This window comes from Phalacrocorax aristotelis, chromosome 5 (assembly GCF_949628215.1).
Source record: "Phalacrocorax aristotelis chromosome 5, bGulAri2.1, whole genome shotgun sequence".
Taxonomy (NCBI): domain Eukaryota; kingdom Metazoa; phylum Chordata; class Aves; order Suliformes; family Phalacrocoracidae; genus Phalacrocorax; species Phalacrocorax aristotelis.
Genome location: NC_134280.1, coordinates 49,031,143 through 49,056,708, shown reverse-complemented (window position 1 = coordinate 49,056,708; position 25,566 = coordinate 49,031,143). Strand labels below are relative to the sequence as shown.

Here is a 25,566-nt window from a genome sequence, read left to right as displayed (position 1 = left end):
CCTGGAAAGTGGTTTTTTTGTTCTTGTCCAGAGCCTGCCATGTGTAGTCATTTATTTCTGCTGAACAAATCTAAAATTTGCATGGAGATCCCAACAACTTAATATTTCCATCCAATGCCTATATTACTGCTGGAGAATTGTTGCAAAAGAGTTGCCTTCCATTAGGTGATAACAGCACTTGGAAACATCGTGGCTTTTTTACATCATGTGAACATACTTATCCAACTTGCTTATTGCTGCTGTTGTTGCCCAGGTGAAAAGTGTCTCCCAGGCACATTCTCTTTGCAGCTTACCCATCCTTTGGCAACCCTGTTCCTCCTGCACTCTGCTGGGAACTCTGGCTTTCTCTTTCTCTCAACCTTAACACTCACCCTAACTGAGGAGTGAGCCCTAGACAAAGCCCCCCAGCCATTAAAAATTTCTCACTGACAAGTTCCCTTTGCTCCCTGCAGCTTCTTTTGGCAGTCCTTTGTCATGTTGGTGATGATGAATAAATCACAAAATAGGCTTCTGCAGGAAAAAATATTAAATTGTTTTATTGGGGGGAATTCCAGAGTCCAAAAAACTGCAGAAAGTGCACCCTTTTTCAGAATAAATGTGTGACTTTTTGGCTAAAACTGAGTAAGCTGTTGTAAGCAATGTGAGATACCACAGGTAATGGAAGTGGCATGAGTCACCAGGCCTTTGGCAGTGCATGTCCTGCTGGAGGTTCCTCCACCCCTGCTAACCCAGGTGGGCACCAGTGTCATGGAAGGAGTCAGCAAGGACCAAAGCATACCCTCCTAAACTGGGCAGCTGTGCACTGTGTGTGGCCTGGAAGCAGCTGCTTTGCTGACTGCAGTATTGTCAGAGCTCAGCTTTTTACCTGTTGGCATCCACAGCTTTTCAACTGCAGTTAATGGGAGTTATTTGAACACTGAGTGGGTTCAGAAGGTCACATGCAAAAATGCTTTGGGTTCCTGTCTCCGCAGAGTAACCTGTGTGCAGAATAGCAATTTTAGCATGTTCCTTTGGCAAACAGGACTCTTGAAGTCAGCTCTGATTCCTGTACTGAAATTCCTAGGATGGGTTAATAGCAGTGTGTTGAAATTTGTTTATAGCTTGACTGTACTGTATGGATAGGATTGCTTTTGCACCCTGCTAGAACTAGTAAAGGTCAAAGCCTTGTCACTTGGATGGGTGGTTCAAATAATACAGCGTCATCCCATGTGTCGCTCCTAAAATGCTCTGGTTTTGTTGTGTAAATAATTTAAAAGGAACATAAATGCTACATTATTCTGTGAATAAGACCATACTAAATATTTTTTGGGTTGTATTCTGAAAAAAAGCCACCTGCTAGCAGGGCCAGGTTACCTTAATTACAAGCATGACCATTAATTATTTTTCCCTTGTATGCACTATACAATATTTAACTGTTATTGCCACTAACAGAGCTTACCACTGGTGAATTGCGTGGCCATTCCTCCTTATGTCATGACTGAACTCTGGATACACATTAGGGGATGCAGGTTTTGGGTTTCTTTTTGTTGGTTTGTTTGTTTTTTCATTTTGGGGTTTTTGGTTTTGTTTTTTTAAAGCAGTGTCTCAAAAGTACTTACATCTGGCTCACTTAAGACAAGTAAGCCATTGTAGCAAAACATGAGTTAATGTTTTAATGTGGGTGAAGCATCCACGAGATGGGACAATAGCCAGGCAAAGGTACCCATTTCCTCTCTGTTGTACACCACCACACTTCTTTCACACCATGAAGAAGACAATGCCCATACAGTCTCATCTTGACTTAAGATGAAGCTTTTTCATGGAAGTTCCTCCTACTACCCATAGCATGGGAGGTGACTGGTGAGCTTGTATGGCTTGTTCTTTCTTCCAGGCCCTTTTGCTGAAATCTTGACAAAGATGCCAATGGAAAAATTTCTCTCTGGTATTGCAGTGCCTCCCAGCCCCAAAGGGTCTCAGAGCTTACCTTGCATAAAGTGAGATTCCAAAGCAAAAGGAGTTTCTTGAATTCAGACCCTGATTTTATTAATTTCAGTATTTTCCTACCTGACGTCTTTTGGAATATAAATTCTCCACCAGGACAATGCATCCAGAGATGTTTCCTTATTGATAGGATATATGGTGGTCTCTTCAGTCCCTCAGCCTCAACCTACTTGCAAAAGACTTATGGAGTCTGTTTGATTAGATACTACTTAAGGAAGAGTCCTTCCTTTTCTACACGTTTCAATGATGTCTGATGCTAACAAGTAGGACTCTCGAGTGGCAAGTTTTTCTTTTGTTCTGGAAAACGAAGTTCAAGTATAAGCGAAGAATGTCAGAGCAATATTTCCTTCTTTTTATTCCCTTCAACAGTACCCCAGATTAGTACTGCTTCCTGTTGTAGGGAGGATGCAGAGGTGTGCTGCTTTCTTTGCTTGGGGTAGCTTACATGGTTACCTGCTTGTGTGTGTCATGAACGAGCCAGCCTGGTATATGGTTACAGGAGGCAGGGCTATCGTCCGGAGCAGCAGCGCAAGGGCAGGTGTGTGGTATGGTAGCTCTTCAGGGGGCCATGGTGGCGTCCAGGCAGCAGTGTACCGGCAGTGTCCATTGGGAGTGAAAAAAGATGCTTTTTTTGGTCAGATTCAGATGAGCCACTTCAGATGAGGTGCCTTCCTCCTCAGCTGATGGAAGCTTGAAAGGTGCAACTTTGACCCAGTTACCTGTTAAAAACAAAAGCTGGAGATGACCTTGAGAGAGAGAAGTCTCTGAATATTGTGCACTACCCTGATATTGAATCCTTTCAGTGGGACAGAAGGCTTTATTCCCTATCAACATGATCTCTGTGGTAGGACTGAACCTTTTAGGGTGCAGTAATAGCGTGTTATGTGGTGATAGCTGCTCCTTTATCTGGGATTCTCAAAGCTTTTCAGAATAACTGGTTTTCCTAGTGCTGTTGGGAGAACAAAAAGGTAGGTGGTGTTTTTGCACCATTTTTATGTTTGGGGAAATGGGAACAAAAAACTTACCAGATATTTAGGTGTCCTGAATTGCAAACAGGCACATCAATGTCTTGATCTGCCTGGCCCATAATAGTTAATTTTATCTAGAAAGACTAGGTCCTGCCGCTTCTTCTGCAGCTTGAGACTGCATATTGAGATGATCCAACTGCTCAATATAGCAAAAAAGATAGCCTCATAGAAGAAGGACAGGTGGGCACAGAGAAGTAAGGGTTAGTGATCTGAACTGGCTTACTGTGCAGTCAGGCAAGCACTGAGCTAGTGCAAAGGAAGAAGGGAGTGGAATGTTTTGGTAGCATTTGGCCCTTTGATTACCTCCACCATATGGCTAAGGTATAGCTTATGTGGCTGCGCTCTTATGTTAAGAACCGTTTTATTTTCTTCACTTTTTCCCTGTGACCTGGGACAGGTCCTTCCTTCCCACTTCTGGCAAGTGTCTCGACTCTCTGCTGTGTCTGTTGTGTTCTTATATCTGGCTGAAGAAGATAGGGTTAATGAATGTTCAGCACTCACAGTGACACCAGGTCTGGTGGCAGTGCCGGGAGAAAGTACCATGATATGACTAATCTTTAGATAACTGCATGCAAAGTGGATAACATCTAAAAAAAATATTATTCTTCCATGTTTATTTTAAATCTCCGAAAAGGCAAATGCATGTGTCTCTCTTTTCTCTCTTGGCAGAACCAGCTCCTTGCGAAAGGATTGCTGTTTATAGAGGAGAAGGTTAAGCTCTGTGAAGGCAAGTATAGCAAGAAACCCCTTTTGGAAGGGAGTTGGGCTTTGATGTTAGGTCACACAAGATGATTTGCATTCCTGGAAAGCGTACAGCCCTTGCTGGTACTGTCTTAGGGTTAGGGTGTCACACAACCTCTCGGGAGCCAGGTTGCATCGGCGAGGCTTAAGGGATGGCGGGCTGTTTGAATAGCCATGTAGCTGCAGCACTCCCACCAGCCACTTCTTCATTGGGAGAGCAGGAGTCTGGGTCTTGTGTAGCAGTTGAACCTGGGCTCAAAGCTGTTCTGGGCTGGACATGGATCCTGTTGCAAAACTGCTGAGAGCTGCCTTCTGCCTTTTATTTCCCCATGTGATTTGCAGCTCCACTTAAGCAAGATTTTGGTTACTGTATCATGCTTTTGAGAGCTAAACTAATAGGCTTTGTGTAAATTTAAAGAAAAGGTTTGTGTAAATTTAAAGTAAAAGCAGTCACTTGGGTGGGAATGAAATCCTTCAGGAAAGAAGTTGATCACACATGAAGTTCTGCTCAAACCATGGGGTACAGACGCTTGCTACCACAGAGCCTGTGGACGAAGGCCAGCGTGACGCAGCGACTCAGTGTTGGATGTGTGGGGAGTTAGTCACATTTATTAACAGCTTGCTCAAGCAGAGCGAGCTATCTAGAGCACACGTCTTTATTCAAAACTAGGCTGCTGTTTGATTTGACCCAGTTTTGTAGCTTGTAGAGAAGATCCCTTGCTAGTCACCAACCTGCTGTATCTGGGTCGTTAAATGCCAATAGACACAATCTCGCATCATTGTTGGTGTTGGATTCCTCTGCACTGTTTTTCACCAAGTCACTTTTCCACCCAGTCAGCAGGCTGTAGGAATAGGACCCTGAAGGAGCTGTGCAGTTGCCAGCCTCCTGCTTGGTGCCTGCTTTTTCAGCGCTGGCCCTGTAAGGGAGGAAAAAAGGCAGACTCATGCATTTTCCCAAATGTGAGTACCTGCCCTGCTGCTGCCAGCTCTTCAGAACGAGTGCTGTGCAGCTTATCATTGGTTTTGTTTCCTGTATTCATACAAAACTATTCCAATATGTGTTTCAGCATTATGAAAATTGAGTTCCAGTCTGTAATAAGCTGAGAGCTGCCCAGCTGTGACACTGGAGCCACTTTGCCTGTGCAGGCTGGCATCTCTGCAGAAAGTGACTTATGGGCACCTTTCTTTCATAATGTGTAGACTTGTTGCAGGTCTTGTGGTCACAGCAACAAGAACTTCTTGTACACGTTTCTCAGTTAGCTCTATCTTCCTGGAAAATTTCTACTGTCCCAGTATTCCAGAGATGGAATAATGTTCCTGCTGCAGGGCATGGCAGTGTTTTACTATGTCTGTTTTTCAAATCACAGCCTCTTATTTTAATGTGATTTTTCTTCGCACAGTCTGTCAGAATATCTTTCAATGCCTTTTTGAAGAAACAAACCATTCCCCCTTCCCCTTCAGAAGGAGAATTGATCTATGACATTTCATTCTGGCTCCACACACTGAAGCGTTGCAGTCCTGGGGAGGAGGCAGAGGAGGGAAAATTTTAAACATTCAATTAGTCTGTTTCTTCTTGTCTTTTTCAGTTACAGTTAGGAGTTTCTGGTAATGGGTAGCTGTTATGAGGGTGTTAGGTAGGTGCTCGTCTGCCTGCAGTTCCAGTTTTGAAGCCGGTGTCATACCAGACACGATAAAGCCTCTCTCTAAACCCTCCTACAGTTGTTGGTGGGCTCTCTGCTCAAAAGGAAGCATCTGCAGGGTCTGGTCCTGCTGGCTTTCTGCTCTCTGGCCTTGTCCTAAGCAGCACAGCCTATGGGCAAAAAACACAGTGAAAGCCCATGTGGAAGTCTCCAGATGGGGAAAGCCCTTCAGTACACAGTGATAAAGCTCCTTTGAGTTGCAATTTTACATGTGTTCCAGTTCCTCGTGTAGGGCCTTTAGTCACATTGAGGCTAAGCCTTCAAAACTGTCTCAAGCAGCTGCCTTCCATTACTGTTCCTTGAGTCTTGACTGCTTGTGAGCTCCAGCTGAGGCTCCGTGGAAGGTATCCTGGAAAACACTTTTGTCAGAAACTTGTGTTACTAAAACTGGGTCTGTATTTGCACCTGAAATTTCTGAGGAATATATCTAAAACTTGAAAAAACATTGCAAACCTTTGACCTTTGGGATGGGAAAAATCTTCTAAAAAACTTAGAGGCTTTGGGCCCAAATGCTGAGGAACACACAGGTCTGTAAGTCAAGTCTATGAGCATAATTTAGAATGTCTATTCAAATGATTATGTTCAGTAAAGCATTTTTTTGTTAATAACAGGCTTTTGACCACAGTTGTATTCCTGTTATGGGAATCACAAATTGCATAACTTAGTCTGCCTTCATTTTAAATACTCACTTACATTTGGGGATATTTGTTTGAGTCCGAGTCATATGAGGGGTGGCCACAAGTGGATTTCATTTAGGAACTTTCCCAAGTGCCACATTTGAGAAGAGCTCTAGCTTTGTGGCTTCTCAGGGTCCAGACTGTGTCTGTGCTTGGGAGTGGGGGGTTGCTGGAGAGGGCTCAGCTCTTTTACATGCTCTCCCTGCCTGAGCTGCTGCAGAACAGCTGATGTTGGCTGGGACCTGCTGGTTTTCGGATTCGGCTGCTCATGTGCGGCTGTGCTCCCACACTAGTCGAGCATGCTAACTGTGAACTGTGAGACTGCACAATCCTTTGCTGTGGAGTTAAAGCCTCTGGTTGAAAAGGGGCTTCACTCTTTTGTTGGAATTGGTCTCGCGTTTTGCACAGAGCTGTCGTCTTTGCAGTAAGTGACAGAGCAATCTATGGTCACAGCCTTGTGTCTCTGTCAGTTAAGGTGAAGCTTAGCTGAGTTATGTCCAGCTTTGGATGGAAAATGAATGTGAAGGGTGGGTTTGTATCTCTTATTTGGGGAATTGGAGAGTAGTGGGAAAATCCAACTTCATTTAGTGTCCCTGTCTCTAAAACTCTTGCTCCCAATCTCTGTTTTCATAGGTGAGGATCGCATTGATGTCCTGTCTGAAATCTGGGATCACTATTTTACAGAGACTCTTCCTACACTCCAGGCAATATTTTACCCGGTCCAGGTAATCCTCATTACAATTCATTCTTCAGTCAGGGGAGGCAATACAACGGCAATATCTGCTAACGGCACACGGAAACTTCTCTTCTGTTTCCGCAGCACTGTTTGGCCAGTGGCTAAACAGGTCTCAAAACCTTTAAACTAAATCTGGGAGGACGTAGAGTTTGCCCCAGTCAGCATGAACTGTGTAAGAGGGATTGCTAAAATCTACTGGGCAAGCACAGTGTTTTGGGCTGAATTTATTCCCATTTGTCTACCCTCTGTCTGCTCTTAGCTAAGCTTGAACACTGAAACTATGGACCACACCTTGTGTAGACTGAAGCTCTGGGCCATTTGTATTTCTAATTCTTCCATTTCTAAATACCTGGGACTCTGTTGGTGCAGATGACAACACTGATAACTTGTCTTCAGAGGGACAAACCTGAAGACTAGATCAGGACCAAATGCCTTCAACTTGCCCTAACTACTTTTGGAGGGCTTATGTCCCAGTTGAGCCTTTGGAAAATCTTCTGTTGGGTTTTTTTAAGCTTTGATAAGGGGATAAGTAAATCTATGGATAGAGGATGAATGAACAACTCTATACAAGGCCTGTTTACACCGGGTATGTTGAAAGCTGAGTACCCCATCAGAATTGTTGAGCTGTATCATTTTTTTAATGTAGTTATGCAGGGTTTCCATATGAGCAGTCTAATTACCTCCCCAGCCTATTTTGATCTTCTCTTCCATCATAGGAAAAGAAGACTGTACTTCATGAGGAAACTGATGTTCTTGGAAATGCTAGCCTCCTCCTCTTGACTTTTGCCCCTTCCACAAGGCATACTTTCCAGAGCCTTTTAAAATTATTTTTCCCTTGTATTGTTTGAAAGGCAGCAGGTAAATCTCAAAGGTTGCCCTTTTCCTCTAATCCTATTAAAGCTGGCATTTCCTAAAAGAGAAAGGACTTCTGTAAAGACAGACACTAACCTTTCTACTGTGTTTATTTTTATTCTTTCCTTGCTACAGATGCTTAAAGGTAGGTGTTTGGCAGGTAAAACTGCAATTTTAATATCCTCCCTTTCTCTCCTTTTGCAACTAATTCTCAGTCAGGGAGTGACCTAATGTATGTAAGCAGGGGTTTGTCTGGACTGCAGCTCTCTGTGCACTGTAGAGCAACTGAGCTAACTGTGTGTCATACCCACTGATGCTAATAATTCTGCCACTTATCAGAAAAATCTACTCCCCTGCTATTAAATGTCTCTAATGAGAAACTGAACAAAAGTTACTGCACAGTGGGCGCAGCTTTTGGAAGTAACTTGGTGGTAGTGGTGAAAGCATGACTATGGGATGTTGAGATTCTTTGAAAGCCTAACTTTCTTACTGTATTTGTCACAATATCTGAGCCACTGAAAAATATTTCATAGAAGCTGTGAAGTTAGGGAAGTATTCCCATTTTATGGATGAGGAACTGAAAGGTAACAGACAGCATATTTAAAGCTTTGTAGGTACCTGAGACCTACACAAATGTATGGATTTAAACCGCCTAAGTACATACAAGAATATTACTCTGAGTAAGCTGCCCTAGGCTACAACAGAAAGAGTTGCCGGTGCAGCAAGAAATAAGAAATTGCTCTAATCCCAGGCCAGTGCCCTAATAACAAGACTGGGCTCTTCCCACAGTCAGGGAACTGTATGTACCTATTTATATGGTGTGCACCACACCACATGGGAAGAGAGTTCGTCCAGCAAATCTCTTTCCCCAAGTCACAGTTCTTCATGTGCTACTCTGGTAGATGGGAAAGTCAATTTGTTGTTGGTTCCCCATCCTTTGCTGCAAATGTCACCATGATTATTTAGTTGTGCTCTCCTCTGGTCCCAGCAACTGCCCATTCAGTCAGAATGAAAGTCAGCCAGCCAAATGTGTGAGCGTATGTTTCTGAAGGTAGTAACTAGAAGTAACTTCCTATCTCAGCTCAGTTTAAACCCGAGGCTAATAGCTGTTGCAGAAATATGACCTTTAAGCAGCCAAGTTGGTTAAATTGCTGTACAGAGGGAAACTATGTAAACAGGTCACTGGCTTTTGTATAGTTGCAGCTGTTGATGTAACTACTTGGTGTGGAAAAAGAATAGCAAATCTTGTTTTGTTTGGCACGCCAAATATTTGCATTTTGAAATGGGGTATGAAGTTAATGGGACTAAACTGCATGATATATATAAAAAATGTGCAACTGCTGAAATACAGTTCAGAGATATGTACTGGTCTTTTTTACACCTCCATGTTTCTAAACACGCAGCGATGGTTTAAAACAGCAAAGTGTTTTCATTATGGCCAAGCTGCCCTCCAGCCTACTGGCTTTAATTTGTATTTACATATTGATGATGCTGTGAATTATGACATTAAACCTATTATTAATTAATGATTAACTGCTGTTAATTCCTTCCAGCTAAATATTTGCCATGTTGAGCGTGTTATGGAGACCATAAAATGGTTCCCAAACAGACCCTGGGGCAGAGATTAACGTGCTGGGAAGAACAAGGGAAACTCTTCAGGCTGGAATGTGCTGGGCAGGGCTGGGAGGAAGATTTTTGCTGTTAAGCTGCAGTGGGGCAAGAGAAACTCGTGTGGACGTTAACTATAGCAGAGGGAAAGGCAGCAACACCAGGATTCCAAATGGAGTCCAACTGTATTTACATGTGCTGAGAAATATTACAACATCTTCATCTGTTAAGTCTGCTCACTTGTGCTGTTGATGTAAAAAAGTAACTGGGCGGACATGGAGCGCCTTGTGGTGGAAATCAAGCTGTTGCTTTTTAAAATGGCGTTTGGTACTAGCAGCCTCACTAGCTTTGCTCTAGTTTAAATCCTAAAATCTGTAATGGACTGAATTGTGGATTATTGTCATATCAGCAAGGCCTAAAGTGCAGATGTTGAGCAAAAAGAGGATCCAACACAGACCAGAGGTAGGCTTAGTTAAGGAATATTCTGTACCAACCTCTTTCCCTACCAAACTTTCTTTGGCTTCTCAGCTATGAGTGGCAAAAGCACAAGCTGCGTCTATCCTGGGCTTTGGATGTTTGTGACCAAATTTTATGGCAGTTGATTTTCATGAATGCATAGTCTTTTGGTGAAATATAGGCCCAGTTTTGGCTTCACTCTAAAGCTAGTGGCACCTCAGATGAGGTGTTACTCATGTCATCATTTTTGTGGGACAGAAACCAACAGGGAAGTGACCAAAGAGTACCATGAATCCTCAACCTGAGCAGCTGGGGGTGCTTTGCCACAGCAGCAACGGGCAGGATAGACCTTTCTGTCACTGTGCGTACATGTGTCGTTGTGATGCTCACATGTCCCTTTACCAACTTTTGGATTTTGCCTTCTGTGGTTTTTAGGGTCAGGAGTTGACTATCCGTCAGATTGCTCTTCTTGGCTTCAGAGACTTGGTCTTGCTAAAAGTAAAGTTGGAAGAAATTCTTCCTCTGGTCCAGACAAAGCTCCCAGCTTCCATTATCCAGATGCTGTTAATTCTGCAGGTGGGGAGCCTCTGCTCTTCTTCGTCTGACTCCACTTGGCTATCTCAACCTCATTGAACAAACCCTGGAAAGGAGAGTGAGGAGGGAAGAGGGTATGATGAAGGGGAAGTGATGTGTGCTTATTTGGGAGTGGTAAACGTAGAAATGGGAGCTGAATTTGAATGTCCTGAGCTTTCCCAGGAACAGGTAAGGATGTTGCCGTGAAAGGGCCAGGTTCTGCTCTTTGGTGTTTGTATTTTTCTTGTTACCTCTCATCCCCAGCTAGGAACGAGTCTCAGGACTCTTTTCACGTAAATTTTAATCTCCCAGCTTCTCTGAATGCCTCTTTGCGCTCTAGTTCTCCTGGTTTCTCAGCTTTGCAATGACAGGTTGCGTATCCATCACAGCAGATTGTGGAATATGAACGAGCTGTAGCTGTTGGCTGGGATGCTGAGTAGCGCCCATGAGAGGAGGAATGCCTCTTATATTTGAAGTATTTACTTTGAATACTGCTTTTTCAGGCAAAATGCTATATATCTTGCAAAGGCCTTTCCCAAGAAACCCAGATCTTCTGTGAGGACTATTCTGTTTATCCAGACCTCAAGAGAATATTTTCCAAGCATGCCAAATACAGCCAATTATACCAGCTGTTTTATCTTTTTATATTGCCCAACCTGACAGTCCTGCAAAATACCACATCACAGGTGGTTGTTTGGGTTCCCCTCACTTTTATTTCTTCATCAATATACCTTATAATAGTGAGTGGCATGGAATGAAACTTTCAGAAGTACAATCAAAATTCCTAAGTAGCTAAGTTGGTAAGAGTTCCAACGATATACGAGTTCTATACGAGTTCTCACTGTTCTGATGTTCCCAGTGACCCAGACTGTAATAGTAGGAGATACTAAAGTGCTAGTTTGATCTCCCTGAAATATTTTAATAAAGAATCTTGAGGGCCTCGAAGTGATGCGCTTCAGAAAAAAAAAGTTTATTGAGGCTTTGCAAGAAGTTAAGTCTGTGAACGGTTTCTGAAATTACTTTAAATTGGTTAGTGTTATCTACCATCTTTACAGCTGTGAGCTGAACTACAGAGGGTGCTTTTCCTGCAGTCCTACCTAGGAAAAGCGCAGTGCTTTGCCCAAGGTGTATTAAGGGTTTTCTACAAAGAGGCGCTTCCTGGTTAAACTGCCCTGGTATAATTACATTGCTGTAGTTACACTGTGCAAATCCTCAGTGTGAGTGTACCTTGTACCTTCCTATCCCTTGATCAGAAAAAAGGACAGCTGGCTGCTCAGTGTCTGTAGGGTTATGGCTATGACTTGAACAAGGGGGTTGACCTGAGCAGCACCCAAACCTCCATTTGGGCTTATCAGCTGTGCTTCTCCAAATGGTCTACTGGTATATGGTTGGGATATTCCAATTCAGAGATATTTGACAGACCCAGGCTTTACTCAAAAATCTTACTCAAAACTATGTAAGGGTAACGTTGACTTTTTATGTTTGAATTTCAGAGTGTCCATGAGCCTACTGGCCCCAGTGAGGGCTACCTGCAGCTGGAAGAACTGGTGAAGCAGGTGATATCGCCATACTTGGGTTTGTGTGAGGATCACAGCTTCTCTGGCAGCACCTGCTTGCTTGGTAAGACATGTGCATTGTATAGAAACTCCTGTTGGGTTACACAGGTTGGTTAACATGAAGCAGTGCACGTCTGTGCTAGAAAAGGAGACAGTGCATAACTCCATGAGACAGAAGGCAAAGGCTAAAACACCCTTGAGAAGGTCCTGATTAATATGTTCATGAATGTAGTTTTTTTTGTGACAGGCTTTTTATTTTCCATGACTGAGTGAATTATTACTGCCCACCACTGCATGCACACACACTCACACAGATATCCCCCCTCTCTCTGGAGATGGGCTGTTTTTTAAAACTCTATGGTCCATGCCTGACATACTGCTCTCAGCCCGGTGAGAGACTGCACCTGGTCCTTTCTGCCTGCTCTCGGTCCCTTCTTGCTAGCCTGCTTCTGCTGCCTGGATTCCCACACTCACTGATGCATCAGCCAGCCTTTGCAAACAGCAAAACCGTCAGATGCTCATTCTGAGGGATTACAGAGTTTTTTTGCATGGAGTCTTCCCTCTGAGGGCTCTGTTTAAAAAAAAAAAAATTGAAAAAAAAAATCTGTATTTAAATTGTGGATAAATGGTCTAGGTGAGAGAACTGGCATTGCACTTCAGGAAGAGGATGCTTATAGAGGAAAACTTCTTCACACATAATCCAGGAGCTCTGCTTATACACATGGCCAGACAGAAAAGATTGGCTGGCTAAGAAACGGCATAGGGATACTGATTTGATAGTCAAGAAGATTTAAATAGAACAAGTGAAGCAAGCTCCCGTATCCCTCTGTTTTTATAAGCTTTAGCCTTTGCTTTAATGCAAATTGTAGCAAGCTGGAGACATACAACCTGTCTTGTACTACACCTTAGCAGCACAGGGAAAAAAATGGTCTTGCCGTAGAAGGACTTGTTGGGACTTAGACAATTGCGCCTGTAACAAAGTCACGGCATCACTTCAGGCAAACTATGGCTCAGGGTTTTTGTTCCTGTGGTTATTGGGCAGTTAAATGCCTTTTATGCAAGTGAACATGGTTATACAGTTCAGCATTGATTTGCAGACCTGATCCTGAGGCTAAATGTAGACCACATTCCCCCATAAAAGCTGAGTTTTGACGAACTTGATTGTTTTGCATGCTGCTGGGATACTTTGAAAGGTAGCTGCCTGACCCATAGTGAAGTTTCTAGCCATCCTGGATTTCAGCCAGTTGAACAAGGGAGTGTCGTTTAAAAAATTTTTCACACAAACTGGCCTTGTAAAGTTTACATGCTTTAAAATCATAGTATTACTTTGATTTCAGCTGTCATTTATTTGTGTGTATTTCCAGGGTGGCCTTTTGCCCCTGCTCCACCCTGTGCTGAGTGGGAGGGAAGAAGGGACTTGAGTTTGCATTATGCAACATTGACAGCACAGCAGTGCTTTTCTGCAGATAATCTTGGTGTTTGCAAAGTGCTGCTGTGGTGGTGGCTTCTTTTCCTTAACTCCCACTTCTAATCAATCTTTCTTTTCCTCTGTCCCTCTTTCTGTCACCTTTTTGCTTTCTCAGAACCAGTTTCTTCTCTCACTGGGCAGCCCGTAATGATGATGAAGCCCAGTAGGTTTCCTGTAGTAGCTTTTTGGAAATGAATTGTTGGGCTTTGGGTACGCTTGCATTCTCAGCAGATGCTGTGGAGGCCAAACTGCGCTCTGGACTGGAGCCTTCAAGACGAACGATTGTTGAGAAATGCAACTGAAGGTGTCTGATCACAGCTGTGAATACACATAAGGCTTCAGCCTGCCAGGCTGCTGTGTCTTAAAATTGTTTTAAAGTGAGAGAGAAGTGCAACAGGGACACGTGTGAAAGGGGACAGGACAGCTCACAGAGGGGTTTTGTAGAGGGCAGCGTCCCCACCTGCTCTTCTGTTACCACCCTTCTTATTTTGCCCATGTAAATCAGCCATCACCTGCATTGTAAGGATGGAGTATGCTGGAGGGATCCAGTTGTCTAAGAAACCATTTTTAAATTTTTTCCCTAAAATAGGGAAGAAGATAAACCACTCGCCCTATTCCCACTGTGTATTTAACCCAACATCACTGCTGATTTGAGTTTGCTTGCAAAAAATCCCTTAGAAACTCCTCCCAGTTTATGTTCCTGGCCATAACACACCAAAACAGAAATAAAATAAAATTTCTAGTTAAACTATGCAGTTAAGAGACTGCCTTTTGTGGCCAAGAAAATAAAGGGAGAAAAGTAAAGCAATGAATGAATGTTCAGAGTTTAATCTAATTTTTACCTTATTCTTATCATAAAAGACTTTAGTTTTGTTGCACAAAAATAATCTGTGGATATTTTTTCTTCGAAAGGCTCAGGTCATCCCTCCCTTGAAAGAGAATAAACATTAAGAAATTCCTCACTGTCCATCTGTCTTGTTCACTACCTGGTCAGTCATATGCAAGCCATTTCTTTAAAACTTCCATGGAGGGAAGCACCTCAGCTCGTCTGTGCAGTTTCTTGCAGCCTTCCCCCTTGGCATTAGAAAGCATTGTCTTAACGTCTTTAGAATGTCTTCGCTACTGTTGTGGGGAGAAAATAAGAGCAGAGACTATGAAGTCTTAACAGCATTAGCAAATTCAGAAGTCAAAAGCCAGGCCTGTTTCCTCAGTCAAGCTGAAGACTGAGTAGCCTTAATAGGTGGCAACCAAACTGCCTTTCCTCTTCTTGTGTTAGTTTCACAACACCTGGCCTCCTGTAACTGCCCACGCAAGCCTCTCCAGTCCTAGTGCTTAGAGCTACAACTTCAGGAGAAATGCTTGCTGGTGGGGAGGATGAAGAATTCTATCGTCTTCCACTGAGTGCCACCAGCTCTGTTACATGTGCTTCCAACACACATTTCACTGGACTCCTACCCGTTTTGCTGTGACAGCAGGATACTGGACTATTCCTGTGCTCCCGTGAAGCTGGTTAATTTCTATGGCAAATCAGATAAAATCTGAGCACTTTGTTCTTTAATCTCTTCAGTTTATTTTGCACCACCACCACCTTCATCCTCCCTGCTCTGTAGCAAATTCTCTGAAATTTTATGGTCGGGGATTCACACACATGAAGGTCTAGGTTATAAAAGGCACTCGGATTCTTAAACAGTTAGGTCTCTAAGTCCACCAGTAAAGTGCTAGCGTTGTCCTGGTTGGTGGGTAAGACTGCTGCAAGAGGAGTTGCAGCAGAGTTTCGGTAATTTTTAAAACTGGCCTTTTCTGTCGCTTGGTTAATTCTTCTGCTGTCTATTACAGTGTTTCACATTCAGCTGTATCTGAAGCACAGTGTCTGTTTTAGCATCAAGCAAATCATCTCAGAAGATCATGGTGGCAAGAAGAGTATAGTAAAGTGCTGCTGTTTCTGGGACAGAAAGTAGCAGCTTAACTATAACAGAATAGACGGGAGGAGAAGAGTTAAAGTCTGGTTTCACCAAACTAAAATATACGCTGGGGATAAACTGCTATCGATTATTTGCCTACTTACAAAACATGCCATGTGAATGCTGACTAAATGTGGGTCTAATTTTAGTATAAATATGCTCGAGCTGGTAACCAGCTGCGTGGTTTAGACGAACAGCAGCTGTGCTTTGGCAGACCAAGTCCCAGCGCACAGTGCCTGCACATCTGTCCAAATTCTGGGGTGGGCTTGCAACCTCTGCTCAGTTCTGGGCTCAACTCACTGCAGGGTGCCTGGGTTACAGCAATTACTTCAGTATAGTCAAACTTGGGCCCTTTGCTTTGTTTTTGCGTGCTGCAGGTGGTGCAATGCTCCTGTTTCCATGCTGATATAGGTCTGAGGGTGGTCTTCTGAATTACTGTTTCCTTTGATACCAGCAGGTTTTACAATCTCAACTCTTACAATTTTCCATCCATGCAAAAATATACCCAAGTACATATATCGTGTATAAGTCTGTGGAATGATGAACACAGACTGGCTAGACTGCAAACTACCATGGTAGTTGATGTAACTACCAACTACTAGTGGATCATTTTACCACAGCAGCCAAGGATGTGATAGAAAAGGATCTCTTTGCAACTTCATGTGAAAGCAGGGTCACCAGACTGGGCAGGAATAATTTTATATTATTGCTTCCTATATTATGCTTGATCTTAGTGGACTTTAATCTCTCAGGTCATCAGGCTTGGCTCTTTCAGCAGCACTAAAAGTTTGCACAGGAAACTGTCACTTTTTTCTCATGGGAATATTTTTATTTATCTATTAAGTGTCCATGGCCATGATTTTTCTTTTTCCTGTGTATCCTGGCTTTTTGGGAAGGGCTGCAAGCTGTCCCTGTTTAAATGAAACATGTTTTAATTTTAAATGTGTTGTATAGGAACAGGGAAGAACAAAGACTCAGCCCTTGCCTACAAAACCTGCAGCTGTGGAATCTGAAAAATTGACAGTGTTTTGCACAGCTCAGCTCAGTTTAGTCTCTTCAGACCTCTCTAATTAGCTAAGACACCTCTGCATAGCTGAAGCCACTGCAAGTTAGACATCATGTAAATATTAAATCATAGGATGGGGGAGTGCAATGAACCATTACCTCAAGAGGCTACTGAGCTCTCTTTCTCCTCTCAGTCCAAGGGCTGAACAGCTCTTGAAGGTGTCTGACTTCCTAATGTAGGCAGGAGATGGGCACCTAAATGCGTTTCAAGATCCCACCCTGGGTTGGTCACATTGCAAGTATATAACTGCCCCTACCATTGGCTTCTCTCTTTTGGTATCAATACTTTACTTTGTTCACAAAGGTCAGAAATGACGAAGCCCTGGTCAAGGTGGAGAAGCAGCTACTGCTAGTGACACCAGTGTTATGTTGGTCTTGTCTATGCCAGGATAACTTGCCAAGACCCAGGCACGGGCAGCAGCAGAATGTTAACACAGTGCTCGGGGTTCAGTGATGCCAGTGTTGTGCGAGGATGCTTGCCTGCTGCTGCCCTGCCTGCTGCTGCTGCTGCTGGAGCTGCAAGGAGGGGTGCAGGGCAGAAGGATGCTTGTGTAGCTCCCCCCTTAAATTACTTTTTCCCAATGCCCTCCAACACTACAGCTTCCTCTGGCTTGAGTTGCAGATAACACCTAAACAGTGTATTTAACGTAACCAGCCACAAAAATCACTTACACACACTCTTAAGCATGAAAGGAACTGTTTGGAATGAATGTATTACTGGCAGCAGCGGGGTGAAGTGCTGTCATAGCTCGGCTGCTGCCAGCAGTGGAGTTTTGGCTGCTCACCCGTTCCTCCCTGCAACAATATAGTATTTGTTTTCTGCTTCCCTTCCTGATGCAAGCTTCCAAAACTTTTTTATAACCTTTGGTGACAAGTACTTTGCTTTGCATTTTGTTACTCTATCTCTTATGCTCTGTAGTCTTGGTGGCAGTATTTATATGGTTTAAAGGCTTCCAACTCTATGAAATGAGACCCTGCACTTCAAGGAAGTTGGTGAGAGACAGAGAGATGGGTAGGGAACAGCTTTATCAGCTTCGGGGACAGACCGCATGAGGTGTTTAACACGACATGACAGTGCTGCACGGCGGTGGAAAACAGCAGGTGAAAAGTAATACTGTCTGATTCAACCTGCTAGGGGAGTGAATCACAGTAAGCCAAGGCACAAACTCAGACCTCTGCTTTTCTTAAAGCTTTTAGTGTCAGAATGAAAATGGTGCTTCATGATATGGGACTGGGGACTGTGCCTTGGATTTGAGTTCTAAACCAGGCTTTTTTTCCCCCTTAATGTTTTTGCTGAGCAGATTGTAGACCCTGCACCCATCAATTCTGTGTCACTGCCTTCACCTGTGCTCTGCAAGTACTCTTCCTCTTCTGCGCCTTTCCCCTTGAGCTATTGTGGGCTGTTGGTGTGCAGCGTTAGGTGTTTTCAGTGTCTAGCCCCAAAACCAGATATATTTTAAAGTGGATCAAATGGTATTTTTCTTGTATAATCTGTAAAGAATACAGTGGGATAATGCTAGCAGAACCACCTTTCCCTAAGTAGCTGGAGAGGCAGTGCAATGTAGCGTCAGGACTTTCATGTTGACACCAACTACTGGCATCTCCTGAGAGAAATTTTCCAGAGAAAGGGATGGCAACTCAAGTCCTCACTGAATGTTTCTTTGGGGACTTGTGCCACTGTCACTGATTTTAGTGAACCTGCATGTGAGAGCTCCTACTCAATCCTCACCCTGCTGGCTAAGAGAAGAGACCATCAGGATGCTGAGGAAAATCCCTTTGCTGCTTTTACTCATTACTTTTTGGCTCACTTCTTTCGCAGGCATCAGTACTGTTGCCTCACTGCAGGATGGGAGATGTCTCCTTATCGGGGGTTAGGCAGACGTCCTTTCCAGTATGAACTAATGAGCACCCGACTGTTCCCTGGTGGTAACGAGTTGGGACACTGTGGCTGCGCGCTGAGTCCTCTCTGTTTCCTGAGGCCAGCCTAACAGTTCAGGTGATGCTTTTCTATGCCCTAATGACTGTTCCTGCTTCCTTTTTCTCTTCCAGAGAGACGGTACTCCAGATCCCACCCTAAGACTGGTGTACTGAATTATTCATCTCATGTGGTGACGAGCCGGCAGCCCAGCGAGATGGCCCTGACCCCACTGACAGAGCAGGAGGGTGAAGCTTACCTGGAGAAATGTGGTAGCATCCGTCGGCACACCATTGCCAATGCTCACTCAGATATTCAAATCCTGGCAATGGCCTCCATGATGCACACAGGAATGGTGATTGAGGAGTCAGACGGTACTGACAAATGCCTCCGCCTGCAGCCCAGTTTTAGCCACAGGCAGTGCTCCAGTGAGCCCAGTATTGCTGATGGGCCAGAAGGAGTCATGGCAGAAGGTAGGCAGGACCCTGCAGAGCTGAACTGCACATCGGTCAGCTAGACAAAGTCTTGCTGAGGAAAGGAGAACTGTAATGCACTAAGATGGACAAAGTGTCATGTCATCCCTGCTGGGAAAAAAAGAAAAATTCAAGTTTTGCTCATGTCATTGAGACGGCCTTGAGGGGTCTTATGTCTCTTTGGGAATGCGCCCTAGGTTTTTTTTTTTTTTTGCCTGTTCATTGTTGATGGAGGTACCAGGCTGCTCCCAAATGAGACTGAGGGCTGCAAAGGTTTTGCTGTTGAACAGCACAGTCTACCTTCTGTAAGCTTTCTTCCTTTACTAGTCCAAACCCTTTCGCCTTAGGTTTCCTTCTGTTTCTTTGGTATGATGCAAATTAGCCTCTTAATGCTTTTCTCCGTCTTTCTTAGCTTTGTGCTGGTTGCCTGCTTTTTGTTCCTGCAGCAGAGAGCTATGTGCTAAATGTTCTCTTAGCTTCTGGCACTAGGGTGGTGATGGCTGAGGACTGCATTTTTCTCTTTTGAAGTTGAACTCAGGGATTTACATCCTGCAGAAGGATCTGCTCAGGTGGCTTGTAAGAGAAGAAGATCCTTCACTTTGCCTCCCATGGGCATGGATGAAAAGTCCAAATCCAAACAAATCAGACTTTTTTTTTTCCCCCCGCAGACCTGAAGAGAACTGAGTATACATGGAGTCCCAGCTGAGTACTTCATATGTACTTTATTTGGTTCCAGTCATATCTTTGGGGGTGGTGGTGTAAACTGGGTGCAAAGGTGGGGTGGGTGTGTAAACTGGGGGCAAAACACAGTCCCGAGCATCCTGGCATTTGGCATCAATTTGCTCCCGAAATTTTGGAAGTGGCAGGGCTACAGTGAAAGCGAAAATCTAAATGGATTCCTTTGGGAAGGAGATGCTGGGCAGAGTCTGCACTTTTGTGGGAGATTTAAAGGTGCTTCTCAGCACTGGGCTATCCTGATGCCAGACCAGGAGGTGACAAACAGGATTTCATCCTTGGGCTGTTCTGGTAGTTTTAGTACTTGCAGATTTCATGACACCAAAGATAACCAGTGGGGTGTAGAAAGGAGTCCTGTCTTGGTAGTGTACTTATGAAGTGCTCCTGACCTCCAGTGGTATCTGACTCAGCACAGTGTTGCTTTTAAGGCAAAGCGAGGGCTTTTTGCAGTCTTTATTTTTGTTTTTATTTTGAAGATTAGGAGTGGGTCCAGTTTGCAAGCGTCTGTGTCAAGGCACTGCAGTCTGCGGTGTCTGCTTTGTAGCATCACTTGGTACTCAAATGCTGCTCCTATGGGAACAGAACCAATCTGTTCAAGCAGTCCCCTAGGATACTCTGCTGATGTCTTGCTAAGCAGATTTGCAAGTGTAATTACAGGCTTAGAGGTAAACTGAAATGCTGCCTTAAATGTCAAATCCCATTAAAAATGTGGATATAACACTACTGCCACTCAAATCTAGTCCCTGTGGTACTGACTGTAAATAAATCTTCCTTGACAAGGAAACAGAAGGTTGGGATGAGCCTTCAGGATGGTTTTTGCATGCTATGAAATTAACAGCGGAATTTGCCCTGCTTCTGTTGGGCATTAGGCATCTTCTGCTGCACTGGCTGCACTGAAAGTATAGCTCTGAGCTGTCAGGGTTTGGCCTTAGTAGCATGTGCAGCAAAAAGAAAGCAGAGTATTATTTTGTAACAAAGCGTCAGAAATACCAGCGATGAGCACAAGTCACACTGCCTTTGTAAATGAGGGTGTTGCTTTGTCTCCTGTGGTTTGCAAATGTTGAAGGAGATACTTGAAAGGGCCTGCTTTTTCTTGCAGTCACCTAAGGCACCCTAGCTATTGGCCTTTGTGGAACTGCCAAGTGTTTTGATCGCCAGCTGTGCTTACATGTTGAAGAACAGAGATTTAGTTGTGCCAGCTGCCGCCTCCTCAGAGCACGCACAGTCCGGCGGAGGCCAGGAAGATGTGGATTTAAGCAGTCTTCCCTTCAGGTGGATTCTAGGATAAATTGCCCTCCTATTCATAAATTGGACTGACCAAGCCAACTTATTTGTTGTCATCTGCCCCAGCGTGGCCATGGATTGTGGTGGAGCTTCAGAATCTCTGTGGTGACAGCCAAACCAAGCAGACCATGCTGGTGTTACCTTGGCACGGTCCCCCCCAGCATGGGGCAGATTGATCCTGCTCAAAAGGAATTTCTTTGGCCCCTTGCAGTGATTTAAAGCCTTCTCTTAGTTACAGTGGGGCATGTGCAGAAGCGGATACCCTGCTGCATTTCAGTTCACTCTTATGAATGCTTCTCTTCTCTTTCTCCTCTCACCCATTTGCCTTCTGTAAATACCTAAACCATTTGGATTAGTGAGCAGTGCCCTCTTTTATGGTGAAAATTAGAATGTTTTATTTATTTCCTGACATATTCTTGGATCATCTCTAGGGCTAATAGGAATCCAGTCCTGGTTTTAACTTGAATTTCTTGTTTTACATGTCTGTATAATTGGAACTATTTTGATTTTGTGTCTGTTACTTTGCAAAACTTTGCACCAAGCCACTCTAAATCATGAACTTCCCAGTTGTTTTTGTTTTTAGGGAGAATTAAAGCTGGTGGCTTCACTTTGTAAACTGAAGTAAACAAAACTTGTTCTGTAAACCACACTGAGGGTCTGGTCATGAGCACCACTTTTACAGCTGTGTGAGATGCACAAGCCTCTGCAAGCCCATCCCTTTTACAGGCAGAGTGGGTGAACCTGGAAGTGGTTGGAAAGCTGCACCCCGAGGCTGTCATGATGGCAGCATGGAGCTGGCACCAAAGGGCGATGGGGGGCAGACCTGGGGAGTGGTGCTGAGTGGCCGCTCTCTGCTGCTGATGCTTTCAGCCTGCAGAGGCTCAGTCCCCTGGAAGCAAAGAGCAAAGACTTCGTACCTGGGCCAGAGCTGTGGTGTAAGAAACACTTGCATTTTGGATACAGGGTTCTGGTCTGGGGTTACACTTCTTCACTGCGCACCGTGTCACACACCCATTACAGGGTCACAGGGCAGGTCTTTTCTACCCTCATGGTGATCCACTTGAGAAGACTTTCTGGAAGGGCTGTCAGAATGGAAAGAAGGGATTTCTCCCACAACATCCCAAAGTCTGTTACCTTCTAACCGGATAATTACCTTGATTTGAGTCACTTCCCATCTCACCGAATCAGTCTTCTTTCACTCTGTCTCTTCTTCTTAAGGTAAAAGTGATTTATTCTCTGTGTCTGTACAATTCTGTCATAAACTTACTGAGGGGCGCCTCAGCAGAAAGTTATTCTTAGTACAACTGGCCTTTTTCCTGACATCCCCCATAGGCAAGCAGCATGTTTTTATTGCCAGCAAGCAGAGCTTCTTCAGTCCCCAGCTGGGTGGGCAGCAGCCTGGTTTGGTTTTTTTTCCTATCTGAAGTAAATCTTGGTGCTGGCACTGGTGGCAGCAGGGGAGCGCTGCAGGGTTTGACGCTGAGATAGGGTATTGCCCTTTCTTTTTAGGTCCAAATGGCAATGGATTCCCCTGGAAGGAATGGTCCTGACATCCCTGAGTCAACAGACTGAGAATGCTTGGCTCTTACAGGCAGTCTTGTGTCCCAGAGAGCAGAAACTGAGTGCCTAGTGAGGGACAAATTGTGGCATTTATGGTGCACTTATATAAACTTCTTAATTCTGCTGTAGACCCAGTAGCCAGTTTTCCTAACTGGATTCCTTCCCAACCTGGCTCCTTCCCCATGCCAGTAGCAGGGCTCCTGGGCCAGGCACACACCTCGTATTGTGTGTGGGCATTTCCAGCAAGAAAAAGGGGAGCTGAGCAGTGTAGAAACTCAGCCAAAGTTGATGACACTGACTTGCATCGAGTTGCCAGAGCCAGAATTGCAAGTTCTGTGCTAAGAGCAAAAGATGCTGCCTGTGCAGAGGGCTGCAGGCAGGGCCCTGCCGTGACGCGCGCTCTCTGTGGGTCTTTCTCATATTGAGGAAAGGCTGAAGAAGGGTGATTTTTATGTATTGGTGCTATACAAGTGAAAGTGAGCTCTTCTCCTCATTCACAGCTGAAGTTTAGAGACAGATAAAGATCTATTCAGTTGTGGAAACTGCAGCCAGCAGAAGTGAGTGAGTGTGTTTTTATCCAGTGATTTTAGTGCAGCAGGTACCTACCCATAGCATGAGGCCGGGGCCCCTCCTCACTGAGCCAGAGTCAGGCCCTTTCCACAGCCCTGTGAATCTGCTGTGCGGTCTTCAGCGGGCTGTGGAGGAGGCTGGGAGACCACATCCTCCTGTTAGTCTGCCCACTGGGGTAAACCGCCCACTCCTGAAGGAAATGTGTGCGCTATATCGAGCCATGAATCAGGCATCTAAACTCCCAAAAGAGGTGGGGGGCCAGCCTGGCAGCATTTGCCGGCTGCCCCCTTCCCTGTGCAGGATGGGTCTCTGCAGAGCCAGCACCACTTCCCATTTGGGGCTGTCTGGCGGCAGAGCTCAGGAAAGCAGGTGAGAAAGCAAGACTTACTTACATGGATGCCCAACAGTGCCCAAGTTTCCCATGGGGATGTGAGCTGCAAATTCAGCCCACAGTCAGCTTGTTTCTTGCTCACAAACACTCCAGCTCTGTAAGAACATCACAGCAAATTTTCCTCTTAATTCAAAGTGGGAAGAGCATGGCTAGTATTTGGTATCTCCGTGAGCAAAGATAAGATAATTAGCTGTCCTATTCATTTTTCAGATGTGGAAGGCAGATTTGGCAGCAGGACAACAGCTTAAATGGGATTTTGTTACTTATCCACCCATTTGGAGAGTGCTTACTGTCCCCTTTGCTACCCCAACAGCTTGCAGTGAGGGCACCAAGCACTTAACTAAACAAAAGCTTCCAAACAGAAATGCCAGTTTTTAAAGCAGCTTAGCAGCAAAGGAACAGCATGTTCTCATTAATACAGTGCTCAAAATTGCATGCAGTAAAATAGCTGCCACTTTCTACCTGATAATTGGCTGCCCTTCATTCGTTACTTGTACCTGAAGATACCTCGAGTACCTGTGTTAGTTATATCCAACCATTATTCCCACCAAGGAGAGCAAGTGCTGTATAATTGTGCCAGTTCATGTCTCCCTAATGTGTTAAGTTTATCCCTTCCAGTGGACGAATCCTGCCTCAAGCACTTCTCCAGGTCTAGTGAAAGCTGTCCTAAGTAGACAAGCGGTGGCAGCTTGGGGTGTATTAGTAGTTTGGGCTGCATTTCTCCAGCCCAAATGATAAAAAGAAAGAGCAATTCCAGTGAGAAAATAAGTGAACTGAAAAATGTCATTATTAGTCAGTAGTTGCTAGTTGTATACGGCCAACACACTCTGTGGGTCACAGATATGTGTGTGCATGTAGGAGACACATCTGTAAGGGAGAACATATGGGAGAGGGCAACAAAGAAGAAATGTATGCAGGTAAAGGAAATAGCTGACTAGATTAATCTTTTCCTAGATAATTGGTATAACAGAAGGTGAGGTAGAGGCTTAATTATAGCTTAGTCATCAGACTTTTCAGTAAGTACAAGGGAATCAAACTCTGTAAAAAAAAAAAAAAAAAAAAAAAAACAACAAAAAAACCCAACCCAAAACCCCAAAACAAAAAAACCCACCAAACCAAAAATACAATGGCTTGAAGGGTCTCACGTGCCCTAAACTCTACCCTAGCACAGAGCAGCTTTGCAGTAGCTATAAATTCCAGCAATATTCAGGGAGTCGCTGTTTGAAGCGTCTGTCATTAGGCTTCAGAGCTAACTCCCACTTATACCAAGAGCTAGCTCAACGTTCTTGTGGCATAATTATTATAGACTGTGCAGTAACAACCTCTGTTACACTGGAAAATAGATTGGAGTCACAGAATCATTCTTGCTGATCTTGAAATTTATGAAGACAGCTGCATTGGCTCACACCCAGGAGTTTTCTGCAGTGGCTATCATCACTGAAAATTATTTTATTTTCCTTTTTTTTTTTTTTTTTAACCTTTTTTTTTAAGCATGAAAGAATTACTTGGGCTCCTCAAAGACCAGACAGGCTGGTTATGAGACGCTCAGGGTTCAAGTACTGCACCAGGACTATCTGGAAAATAACAGTATTTATAAACATTAAATATCAGTGAGAAATTACAGAATTTGTGCCATACATCACCTACCGTGTAGGTCTCAGAATGATTTACGCATGTTATTGGTAAGCAAGTCTTTTCCACTGTGGATTTTTAATCCACTTCACACTAAACACTTATTGACTAACATTTATCAATGGTTCTTGGAGCAGAAACAAGACCTCCCTTGTCTCTTGTCTCCTGCATATCTGTCTCTAAGGGGCAGCTTCCCTATTACAACTGCTAAACCTGCTGTCTTTCTTTGGGCTCATCTAGGGTCAATGAATAATCATTTATTTGCTGTGTGGTTGCAGATAAGAGGTGAGAGGGTGAGAGAGGCTGTTCTGAAGGAGGGGACTGATGGTATGTGTGAAAAGTCCCTGCTAGGTGATATACACACTATATTTACAAGAAACACCCTGCTTTAATTTTTTTTTTCCCTTTGGTGGGGATGGGAGGGGAGCTCCAATGTGCATTTGGGACTTTGAATCTCAGGGATTCAGAATGACTCTCCTTTACAAGTTTGAGTGAGTGTTGGGGAGGGAAGAGAGGAGGGGATTTCTTGTGAATTTTTCCCCCCATCCTAATTTTTTTTTTCAGAATACAGCAGTGGGCAGCTATTAAACGCTGAGCATCACTGC

General features: G+C 44.2%; 1 protein-coding gene across 4 annotated transcripts in view; it reads left to right on the top strand.

Moving 5' to 3' along the window:
- The window catches only part of PRR5L (proline rich 5 like), a 50,833-nt gene extending 26,018 nt beyond the window's left edge, over positions 1-24,815 (top strand). For 2 of the 4 annotated variants that reach the window (XM_075094336.1, XM_075094337.1), the window contains exons 5-9: positions 3,678-3,735; positions 6,760-6,851; positions 10,214-10,354; positions 11,845-11,971; positions 18,451-24,815. In XM_075094336.1, the coding sequence (XP_074950437.1) occupies positions 3,678-3,735; positions 6,760-6,851; positions 10,214-10,354; positions 11,845-11,971; positions 18,451-18,833 (801 nt within the window). In that variant the 3' untranslated portion in view covers positions 18,834-24,815. The remainder of the gene's footprint in view (positions 1-3,677; positions 3,736-6,759; positions 6,852-10,213; positions 10,355-11,844; positions 11,972-18,450) is intronic. The other 2 variants (XM_075094338.1, XM_075094339.1) reach the window with 2 other exon arrangements.
- Positions 24,816-25,566: the final 751 nt, after the last annotated feature.